At 32.9% G+C, this 12648-nt stretch overlaps 1 protein-coding gene across 1 annotated transcript in view; it reads left to right on the forward strand.

Annotated features, from left to right (window-relative positions):
* Positions 1–12648, forward strand: part of kif21b (kinesin family member 21B) — a 151263-nt gene that overhangs the window by 79117 nt on the left and 59498 nt on the right. The window contains exons 8-14 of the mRNA XM_056468242.1: positions 1552–1747; positions 4611–4800; positions 5600–5663; positions 7218–7436; positions 9848–9989; positions 11549–11693; positions 12061–12249. Of these exons, the coding sequence (XP_056324217.1) occupies positions 1552–1747; positions 4611–4800; positions 5600–5663; positions 7218–7436; positions 9848–9989; positions 11549–11693; positions 12061–12249 (1145 nt within the window). The remainder of the gene's footprint in view (positions 1–1551; positions 1748–4610; positions 4801–5599; positions 5664–7217; positions 7437–9847; positions 9990–11548; positions 11694–12060; positions 12250–12648) is intronic.

The following is a 12648-nucleotide window of genomic DNA, read 5'->3' on the forward strand; positions in this document are numbered from 1 at the left end:
AACTCTTGACAATTTCACGTAGATTGTTATTATGAAGATATGAAGTTTTTCAGGTTGCACCGAAGGCAGCTTTGTTAGACTTTTTTTTGTTCTCCCTAACCACTATTATTTTAGAATATGATAAATATAATTACTGTACCACACCTTTTACAAGACATCTTAGTTGTTGTGTGTATGGGAAGCCACTGCTAAGCCTACGTTATTGCCCATGAACAGGTGAGATTGTAAAGATTTCTTTTTTTGTAAATATTTCTGTGTGTGTATATGTATGTATATAAAAACACATCCCTCCTCCTAACTCTAGAACATAATTCTCTAAACACTAACAGTTCCTAATAATATAATTAGCTAGCGCAGGCTCATTCTAAAAACATAGTCCCGCGGACATTTGTGGAGACCAAAAATTATGTAGCTGGGGGTACGTATAGCTGCATTTCATTTATTTTAAACGAACCTACGGTGCGGTGTGACGCCATTCTTTTTCGCGCGTACCGGTTGACCACTTACCCCGTGTGGAGGGCTTTCCCGCCGCAACCAGTTCGTCCAGTTAGTTCGTGGTGTACGTCGGCAGACTTGAGACGTAGAGAGGAGATGACTACGACGGGGTTCGAATCCGGGGAAGAGCGGGTCCAGAAATCAGGTAAAACAAAAACAGAATCCAAAAATAAAATGAACGAGTGAATAACAGAGTGAGAATGCGGTAAAATCTGAAAAACATGGTAAAAATCAGACGAGGGCTTTTCTTTTACGAGACGGCTTTTGTAAATCGTTGGTTGGGTTTTAGGGAAGTAAGTGGGTGGGTGGGTCAATCGATAAAATTGGTTGGGTTTAGGGAAGGAGGAGGATGGGTCTGTTGATTGGTCGGCCGGCCAGTCAGACAGACGTTCGGTCGACAGCGGCCTCTGGTGGGTTCACGCGAGAACAGCGGGAGCGAACGGCACTCGCGAGAGAAATTTGAGATACGATAAAGAGCACGCAGCGGCCTCTAGTGGATTCGCGAAAACAAAAATTGCAAGAATACGTACCTCCCGGGACATATTTTGCGGTCTCCAGAAACGTCCATGGGACTACGTTTTCAGAATGAGCCTGGGTTGTAATAAGCACTTGTTGTGTGTATAGCCTCTTATTGTTGTTATTCACCCTCAATTGGACAAAATTGTCTACTAAATGACTTCATGTAATGTCCACTGCCCATTTGTATTCATTTATCCTCCATACAAAACTTTAGTTCTGAAGTCAGCCGGTCTGCTCGGTCTCTCTCTAGTGCACACTGCAGTCGTTGTGTGTTGAAGGTTAATGCATGTACACAGTGTATATCAGAGGGTCACTCAGCCCACACTGGACAACACAGACAACCCATATATCCTCCTGATGTGGGTTCAGAGGGGGAGTTGATTGAATTAAACATGAGCGACTGCAGACAGTGGCGCTGCTTTAAACTAATTCAGTCGCGTAACCATGAAACTATGCGGGCACCATGAATGTGTGTGTGGTTGTGTTTATCTGTTTTGATCTCTTCTGAATGTCTTCTTGCTTTGTGTGTTTATCTAGTCGGACTGTGATGATTGCCTGCGTGAGCCCGTCTGATCGCGACTTCATGGAGACCCTGAACACGCTGAAGTATGCCAACCGGGCACGCAACATCAAGAACAAGGTGATCGTCAACCAGGATAAAACCAGCCAGCAGATCAGCGCGTTACGAGCCGAGATCGCACGCCTGCAGATGGAGATCATGGAGTATAAAGCGGTGAGGAGGAGGAGTAGTTGCACAATTACCATCCCACAATCAAAGCTGGCATTAAATAGCATCCATAACGTAAAATGTTTGCTTCCATATGTTTATCTTGATGTCTTAATTATTAGCCCTCCTGAATTATCAGCCTCCCTGTTTATTTGTTTCCCCAATTTCTGTTTAACGGAAAGATTTATTCAACACATTTCTAAACCTAATAGTTTTAATAACTCATTTCTAATCACTGATTTATTTGATCTTTGGCATGATGACAGTACATAATATTAGTATAGATATTTTTCAAGACACTTCTATACATCTTAAAGTGACATTTAAAGGCTTAACTGGGGTAATTAGGCAAGTTAGGGTAGTTAGGCAAGTGGTTTAGGGTAAATAACAGTGGTTTATTCTGTAGACAATTGGAAAATAAATATTGCTTATGGGGGATAATAATATTGACCTTAAAATGGTTTTAAAAAATTAAAAACTGCTGTTATTCTAGCCGAAATAAAACAAATAAGACTTTCTTCAGAAGAAAAAATATTGTAGGAAATACTGTGAAAAATTCCTGAATCTGTTAAGCTTCATTTGGAAAATATTCAATATATAACAATACAAAATAAATATAAAATATAAACAAAAAAAATCACAGAAGGGCGAATAATTTTGACTTGAACTGAATGCTTTTATTTCAAGGTTTTTTATTTAAATGTACTGTTCATTTCAGTTTAGTTTGTTTCATTAATGGTTTTGTTAGGTTTGGTTTTTAAATTTGTAAACACGTTTTAATTTACTTATTCTATATTTAGTTTCAGTTTTAGTAAAACTAGTTTATTGGTCTTCTGCAAACCTCTTAGTATTAACCTCTTACTAAAGTAAGTTTGAACAAACACTAAAGCCAAAACCACACCAATGCAACTATAAAAGCTAAGTTCTGAAGCAATCAAACACACTTTTTCATATTAAAGGCATAGTTCACCCAAAAGTGAAGTTTCTATCATCATTTACTCACCTTTTACTTGTTTCATCGTTTAAACACAGAAGAAGATATTTTGAAGAAAACCTGTAACCATTGACTTGCATAGTATTTGTTTTTCCTATTACGGAAGTCAATGGTTACAGGTTTTCAGCATTCCTCCACTGAAGACAGAAACTCAAAGTTTGGAACCACTTGAGTGAGAGGTGTTAGTAAGTAATTTTTTGGGTGAAATTTCCCTTTAAAGATGTTAATATGTAGTTAAACATGCCATGTTCACATTTTTTGACAGATCAATATAAGACAGAACACGTGTTTTATGTTTAAGATGTTTTCCTCAGATTTTGCACCACAGAAAGAGTTATGTTAATTCTCAAAACAATTATTGTTTTTTACTTGTTATTATTTGATTTTTGTTAGTTTTATTTCTGTGAGTCTTGTTAAGTTTCATTAAGTTGTGTTTTTTTATTTATTGTTAATATTTTGTATTATTTCAGTTCACCAAAATGAACAATTCCAAAATATCAATCCGTAAACATATTTTATATTTTAAACATATTTTATTTTTTAACTAGGGTAATTAGGCAAGTTAGGGTAATTAGGTAAGTCATTGTATAACAGTGGTTTGTTCTGTAGACAATTGGAAAATAAATATTGCTTATGGGGATAATATTGACCTTAAAATGGTTTTAAAAAATTAAAAACTGCTTTTATTCTAGCCGAAATAAAACAAATAAGACTTTCTTCAGAAGAAAAAATATTATAGGAAATACTGTGAAAAATTCCTGAATCTGTTAAGCTTCGTTTGGGAAATATTTTGAAAAAGAAAACAAAAAATCACAGAAGGGCGAATAGTTTTGACTTCAACTGAATGCTTTTATTTCAAGGTTTTTTATTTAAATGTACTGTTCATTTCAGTTTAGTTTGTTTCATTAATGGTTTTGTTAGGTTTGGTTTTTAAATTTGTAAGCACGTTTTAATTTACTTATTCTATATTTAGTTTCAGTTTTAGTAAAACTAGTTTATTGGTCTTCTGCAAACCTCTTAGTATTAACCTCTTACTAAAGTAAGTTTGAACAAACACTAAAGCCAAAACCACACCAATGCAACTATAAAAGCTAAGTTCTGAAGCAATCACACACACTTTTTCATATTAAAGGCATAGTTCACCCAAAAATGAAGTTTTTGTCATCATTTACTCACCTTTTACTTGTTTCATCTTTTAAACACAGAAGAAGATATTTTGAAGAAAACCTGTAACCATTGACTTGCATAGTATTTGTTTTTCCTATTATGGAAGTCAATGGTTACAGGTTTTCAGCATTCCTCCACTGAGGAAGGAAACTCAAAGTTTGGAACCACTTGAGTGAGAGGTGTTAGTAAGTAATTTTTTGGGTGAACTTTCCCTTTAAAGATGAATAAACCCCAAACCCCAACCCCCTAGGCCCCAAACCCTAACTTTAACCCCAAACCCCCACCTAGGCCCAAACCCTAAACCCCGACATGACCCTTGACCTTGAGACTGAATCACCCCCCCCCCCCCCCCAAACCCTTAACCCTAAACCCCATAAAAATCGGCCTCATCAGCGCCTCCTGCAGGGTTCATTTCCGCTAAAAACCCTTTCCCCTTTAGCAGGAATGAACACTAGGTAGATAAGCGCATATACAGACAGGTGGATGGGTGGATGAAGGGATGAATGAATGGATGGGTGGATGGATAGATGGATGGATGGATAGAGGGAGGGATGACGAATCCGACGACACCTCGTTTATGCAAATAGGGCCTAGGGTCGGAGAGGTACAGCCGTACCAGTCTGTGAGCCAATCGGATCCAATATGCTAATGCGGCTCCATGATTTTCTTGCTGTCTCTAACAGTGTTTTCTCTCTGGGTTTCTTTCAGGGAAAGCGTGTGGCCTGTGATGAGGGATCAGAAGGGTTTAGCGATTTGTTTCAGGAGAACTCGATGCTTCAGAGAGAGAATGACACTCTTCGAATGCGAGTTAAAGCCATGCAGGAAACCATCGACCATCTCAATACTCGCGTCACGCAACTGCTCACCAATGGAGTCAACCTGCTGCTCACAAAAACTGGTGGGAGAGCCTTAGGACTTGTGATTTGGGCCCAAAAAAATCTGTAATCCCGAAATGAAATGTTTATATCAGTTGATATTGATTAGGGCTGTGCAATATGACGATACACAGAGCTCACTCAGCAAAAATGAGCACATCCCCTTTTAAAAATGAACATTGTTATCCATTTCTAAGTGATTATAGCCAATAATGTTTGGTGCATTTAAACAAAACAGGTCTATTAAACGGTTATATTCATTAAAATAAGAGTTTGGTCTCCAAACATCTTCACGATTCATGAATACAAAGATGATACATTAAATTCAAATGAGTTATTGGAAAAAATAATGACAGAATACAAAATTTCAACTCATTTTTAAAATATTTTTTCATGTTTTTCGTGTTTAATAATATTTATTAATTTTATTATATTCCATAATTTATTTTGTGGCATCACATACTATTTTTTATTATTAGTTATGAGTGCAATATTATTCCCAATAATTATTGTTTCAAAGCAGCTTTACACAAGGTGCACATAATTGCATTACAGTCAAATTCTGAAAAGTTAAGGTTATTAGTTAGCATAACTTTATTGTTACTAATAAGTTTCACTAACTAGTAACTAATAGTTTTAACAGTTAAAATTATGATATATAAACATAGTTAACCTGCAGTTAAATAGTATATAGATGATGTCTATGTGTACATGTTCAATGAAGTGTATTAGGTGTGTGTGTTGACTTTGAAGTCTTCGATGGTCGGCATCATGTCTTTATATCGCTTCAATTTCTAAATGAATCTATGACTCTGTGTGCAGGAGAGACGAATGAAGAGATCGGCAATCTCATCCAGAACTACATTCGGGAAATTGAAGAGCTGAGGTAACGTGATACTCTGAAACTTGCATGTAGAACTGGTATATTTGTGTTTGCAGTTCTTTTTTTAATGTATATATTTCATTTTTAGTGCAAAAACATATCAGAAATGTACATTGAGTAATGGACCTTTGAGTAATGGAGTTTCTCAGTAGCGGAAGTCATCATAGTTGGGTAAACTTAGAGTGCAGTGAATGTGGGAGTACAACAAATATTTTTTTACAATCCTATTTGCTCAAATAATGAAAGAAAAACTCAACAGTGGTGTTATCAAGACTCAGAAAAAGGAAAAAAATTGTTTGAGACTGGTAACGGCAGCCAGAAGAGAGAACAGCATCAAATTAATGGTCCCACGTCCGTTCACTCTGCATCACAATCACCTCACACAAGCAGTAATTCTTTTTTTTTTGTAATTTAATGCAAAGATGATATAATATAAATACATATAAATGTTCATACGTTTTTTAAAATCTAAATATTAAAAACTTTCATGGATTCATGATGACGTTAAGAGCGTCATAACAGTCTTGTAAAAAGGGTCCATAAGATAATATCAATCACTCATATAATTTGAATCCTGACCCCCACATGTAAATTATCATAAAAATTATATAATATTAAAAAATAATTAAATTGAATTAATTTAGATTGGAATTAAATAAACAAAAAATAAATAAATAAAAATAAAATAAAATAAAATAATAAATAAATAAATAAATAAATAAATACAAATAAATAAAATAATTTAATAAAATAAATAAATAAATAAATAAATAAATAAATAAATAAATAAATAAATAAATAAATAAATAAATAGTTTATATTTCTTTAAAAGCAGATAACTGAACTCTTGCTCTCTCTTTCAGGTCTAACAGGATAAAATCCATCATTCATATAATTTGAATCCTGACCCCCACATGTAAATTATCATAAAAATAAAATAAATTCAATTGAATTAAATTAGATTGTTATTCAATAAACAAAAAAATTTAATAAAAATAAAAATAAATAAAATAAACTAAAATAATAAATAAATAAATAAATAAATAAATAAATAAATAAATAAATAATTTAAAATAAATAAAATAATTTAATATAAATAAATAAATAAATAAATAAATAAATAAATAGTTTATATTTCTTTAAAAGCAGATAACTGAACTCTTGCTCTCTCACAGGATAAAATCCATCATTCATATAATTTGAATCCTGACCCCCACATGAAACATTGTAATAAAAATAATAAAATAAACGATGTTGTAATTAAATAAACAAATAAATAAATGAATAAATAAATAAAAATAAAATAATTTAATATAATAAATAAATACAAAATTACAATAAATACATAAATAGTTTGTAAATAGTTTCAAAGCAGATGACTGAACTCTTGCTCTCTCTGTCAGGTCTCATTCATATAATTTGAATCCTGACCCCCACATGAAAAAATTTAATAAAAATATTTAAATAAAATTTAACTGTGATTAAATAAATAAATAAATAAATAATAGTTTGTATTTCTTTAAAACCTGATGACCGAACTCTTGCTCTCTCTGTCAGGTCTAAGCTGCTGGAAAGTGAAGCCATGAACGAGTCTCTGAGGCGCAGTTTGTCTCGTCTGTCCTCCCGCTCTCCGTATCCCACATCCCACCCGTCTGCTCCATCCATTGGCTCCTCCCCCTCCGTTTCCATGGACGCGGAGATGACCGATGTGATTCGCCAAGCCAAATTAGATGTGGAGCGACTGAAGAAGAAAGAGAGGAATCAGAGGAGGAAGAGGTGAGGTCTGAAGCGCAGCCTAAGTTGATGAACAGTGGTGTAAAGTAATCAATTCAATTCAGATTTCAAATCAGCTTTACAAAAGGTGCATATTGTTGCATCACAATCACATTCGGAAAGGATAAGGTTATTAGTTATCGCAACTTTATTAGTTACTAATAACTTGGACTAATTAACTGGTAACTAATAGCTTTTAACAGTTAAAGTTATTGTATATAAACATAGTTCACCTGCAGTTATATAGTATATAGATGATGTCTATGTTTACATGTAAAGTAAACAATTATAAATAGTGTGGTAAATGTCTCTTTTATAAGAATATAGGTTTTCAATTAAAATCCTTTTCTGCTGGATTCCAGGTCATATGGGTCTTCATGGTAATGAACTGACAGATGAGGTAGCAACTTTCTTTGACAGTGACTATTGTAATAATTTTAGGCTACTTTTTAGGCTCTTGCTGTCAGTGGTGTGAACGCATGGTAAGACTGAATAAGGCCTTTATTCTCAAAAACAACCCTCCTGGATCTACTTTATCCGGCTTTTTTCATGGCTGCTTTCCAAAAAAACTAAAATTAGACATTGTTTTGAGTTAGAATTGAGTAATAGTTTATTAATTTTTTAATTAAATGCAAAGCTGACAGAAACTAAAACAGCTGATGGAGTATACACTAACCTGCGCATTATTCAGACTCAAGATGGCGCCAAACAGTTAAAAACACAAAGCTGACAGAAACGAAAACAGCTGATGGAGTATACACTAACCTGCGCATTATTTAGTCACAAGATGGCACCAAACAGTCAAAAACACAAAGATGACAGAAACTAAAACAGCTGATGGAGTATACACTAACCTGCGCATTATTCAGTCACAAGATGGTGCCAAACAGTCAGAAACACAAAGCTGACAGAAACTAAAACAGCTGATGGAGTATACACTAACCTGCGCATTATTCAGACACAAGATGGTGCCAAACAGTCAAAAACACAAAGCTGACAGAAACTAAAACAGCTGATGGAGTATACACTAACCTGCGCATTATTTACACACAAAGATGGCAGAAACGATGACAGCTGATGGAGTATACACTAACCTGCGCATTATTCAGACACAAGATGGCGCCAAACAGTCAAAAACACAAAGCTGACAGACATTAACACAGCTGATGGAGTATACACTAACCTGCACATTATTCAGACTCAAGATGGTGCCAAACAGTTAAAAACACAAAGCTGGCAGAAACGATGACAGCTGATGGAGTATACACTAACCTGCGCATTATTCAGACTCAAGATGGCGCCAAACAGTTAAAAACACAAAGCTGACAGAACCAAAAACAGCTGATGGAGTATACACTAACCTGTGCATTATTCAGACACAAGATGGCGCCAAACAGTTAAAAACACAAAGCTAACAGAAACTAAAACAGCTGATGGAGTATACACTAATCTGCGCATTATTTGGTCTCAAGATGGCGCCAAACAGTCGCAGCATGACAGACAAGCAGATAAATATGAATGTGGATGTAAGTATATGGATGATATGAATGAGCCTGTGTAGTTTATCGGTTGTTTTCTGGGAGTAAAATACTTGATTCCGATTGGTCAGTCTCAACATCACAAGGTATTCCAGACAGCAGTGTAACAAGTGGCATTTTAAAGACTTATATAATTTAACAAAACAATAAGGCGTCTTTAATCCATTGACAATGTTTACGGGTTGAGGACTACACTCAAACTGCATCAGAACCTTTAATATCCCATCTCAAACGACATGACCATAATATTCTACCACTATTGTGCATTAATTATTGATTATAAATATGTTGTTAAACAAGAGCTCCTGCTGCGGGACGTCTCGGACATCTGGCACTTTGTTCTTGATGATAGCAGAGGTTTGACAACCTGCTGTCCCGATTGTGTATTTGGATGACTTTAATACGCTCGTCCTCTTCGGTTTTATGCTTCTGAGCCAATAAGAGGCAGTAAAACGTGCCAGAATTTAGATTTATACGTGTGTTTGTGCCAGTCTGAGCTGGCACAGATACAAGCGTCTCTCAGCGAATGGTCTGTAATTATGAATATGACTCTAGGATCGTCCCACTCTGCAGATTGGCTCTAATGTGACCGTAATGGGAGAAAGGCCATGGCTAATTTGTGATCCCAATTGCTACTAGAATTCTCTGCTGACCTGCAAAAGGATAAATCTCTCCCTGAAGTGCCATTATGTGACTATTAAATGACGTTTTTAGCATCGGACGTTGCCAGTTTTGTCATTGTCTTGTGCCAGTGTCTTTTGTTTGTTGTTGATTTTTTTCATGTGTGCGCAGGTTTCTGAGTGATGAATTTTGTATTGATTATGTCTTCTGATTGATTGGCTGTTGGAGTTTGATTTGATTGATTGTCTGTTTTAGTCCAGAGAAAGAAAAGGGTTTAAAGAAGAGAGCCAAACTTCATCCTGAGGAAAACGGAGAGAAGAGTGAGAATGGGCTGACCAGAGGAAACGAAGAGAGACGTGAAAATGGAGATGGAGACTCTGATAATGAGCCTGAAGAGGTGAGAAATTTATTGTATGTTTTATTTTCAGTGTTTTGTGAATTTAATGTGATTTATTATTATACTGGAATAATATAACGTTTAAATAATTCAAGAAAACGTTATTAGAGTACATTTTACAACAAAATACGATTAAATTTTTTAAATTGAGTAGTCATTTAAGTGAAAATAGTTTAAAAAACATTTCAGTATACGTGATGATATTTTAGGAATGTAAGGTTGTAATATTGCTAAAAGTTTATAGAAAAATAGGCTCCATATAGTCCTATATTTGAGCATATTATAATTTTGGAATAAGGTTGTAATATAAAGAGTAATAAATTCATATTATTATTTGTAATTCATCATTATTTATTTATTTATTTATTTATTTATTTATTTATTTATTTATAATGAATAAATTCATATTATTTGTAATTCATCATTATTTATTTATTTATTTGTCTATTTTAATTATATTTCTAGATTTACATTTTTAAATGTTAATTTATTGTTTTATTTTTTTTTCCAAAATTTATTTATAACCTATTAATTAATTTATATTTATAATTTAATTTATAATTTTTATTTGTAGTTATTTATTTATTTATGATGTATTTATCTATTAAATATATATATATATATATATATATATATATATATATATATATATATATATATATATATATATATATATATATATATATATATATATATATATATATATATATAGATATATATATATATATATATATATATATCTATATATATATATATATATATATATATATATAGATATATAGATATATAGATATATATATAAATTAATCAAACAATACATTTATATACTTTTTATTATTTATTTGATTTATATTCATATATTTTTCATGTTGTATTTTAATAAAAAAATATATTTTTATTTATACATTTTCTCCATTTATTTTTTATTTATATTCATATATATTTGCATGTTTTGTATTTGAGAATTAAAAAAACATATATATACAGTGCTCAGTATATATAAGTACACCCGTCACAAATCTTTTAAATTCATATTTTTAATAGTAAGCTATACAGTATTATAATTGTGTCAGTACTGAAGCCAATTCTAGAGCTTATCTAACAAATTAACTTACAATAAATGTCCAAAATCTAGTACAGCCAAAGTTATGTTATAGAAAAATATTAAATACAAATTTAAAAAAAGAGAAAGAAGCAAGAGAAACAAAAAAAGAAATTATATTTAGTTAGGTTTGTAATTGTTTTGCAATATTTCGCTTGAATTTAATTGTATTATCTTTCAATTTCTCAATATGTTTGGTGGCTAAAATTATTTTAATAAATATATCTGTTTAATAAATCTGTTTTGTTCAAATGCACCAAAATATATTCACTGAGAAATGGAGAAAAAATATATACTTTTTCAAAATGGGGTGTGTATATATATATATATATATATATATATATATATATATATATATATATATATATATATATATATATATAAAACATCATATATATTTATCATCATTATCATTATCTCGATTTGAAGTTTGGTTCTCTTTTTTGCTCTTCTCCAGGATGGCATGTATCCGCTTCAGGAAGATGATCACGGTGAGAGCGGCTGTGATGAGGAAGAGGAAGAGGAAGAGGAAACCAGGGAGGAGGAAGAGTTCGACAGCGACGAGAGCTTGGTGGATTCGGACTCTGACTCTGATGAGAAAGGTGCGTTCTGGGATACGTTCATCACAAACACACACACACAGTGATGCAATGTCATCAAAAATCGTATTGTGTCCATGTAAACGTACTCAGTGACTATGTTTACATGAACAATAGCAATCAAATGATTTGCCTTATTCTGAATAAGCCAATAATATGAGTTGCTTTTTGAGTGTTCTTTTCATGTTCCTGTTTTTTCTTGGTTATTTCATTTTAAATTTTGCCACAAGTTTATGACTTTAGTCAGATTAAGGTAATCAAAAATCTCTGTTTACGTGGTAGACTCTTAATCAGAGTATTGTCTCAACTGTATTAAAAAATGCATATGTAAGCGCACTGACTGACCTTTGACCTGCACTCTGTCTCTCAGTGAACCTGCAGGCGGATCTGGCAGACTTGACGTGCGAGATCGAGATCAAGCAGAGACTCATCGACGAGCTGGAGAACAGCCAGCGGCGGCTGCTGACGCTCAAGAGTCAGTACGAGGAGAAGCTGATCCTGCTGCAGAACAAGATCAGAGACACGCAGCTGGAGAGAGACCGTGTGCTGCACAACCTCAGTGAGCACTTTAACCACAAACCATGCTTATTTCAATACAATGTACAGTTGAAGTCAAAATTATTCTCCCTCCTGTGATTTTTTTAAATTGAGTTTCTAGTCATTTAAGTGAAAATAGTTTTAAAAAAAATTCAGTATATGTGACGATATTTTAGGAATGTAAGGTTGTAATATTGCTAAAAATTTATAGAAAAAAAGGCTCAATAGAGTCCTATATTTGATCATATTATAGTTTTGGAATAAGGTTGTAATATAAAGACTTAGCATAATATAAAAATATATATATTTTTTATTTGTTTATTTATTTATAATGAATAAATTAATATTATTATTTGTAATTCATCATTATTTATTTATTTATTTATTTATTTATTTATTTATTTATAATGAATAAATTAAT

Source organism: Danio aesculapii, chromosome 11, assembly GCF_903798145.1.
Source record: "Danio aesculapii chromosome 11, fDanAes4.1, whole genome shotgun sequence".
Lineage (NCBI taxonomy): Eukaryota > Metazoa > Chordata > Actinopteri > Cypriniformes > Danionidae > Danio > Danio aesculapii.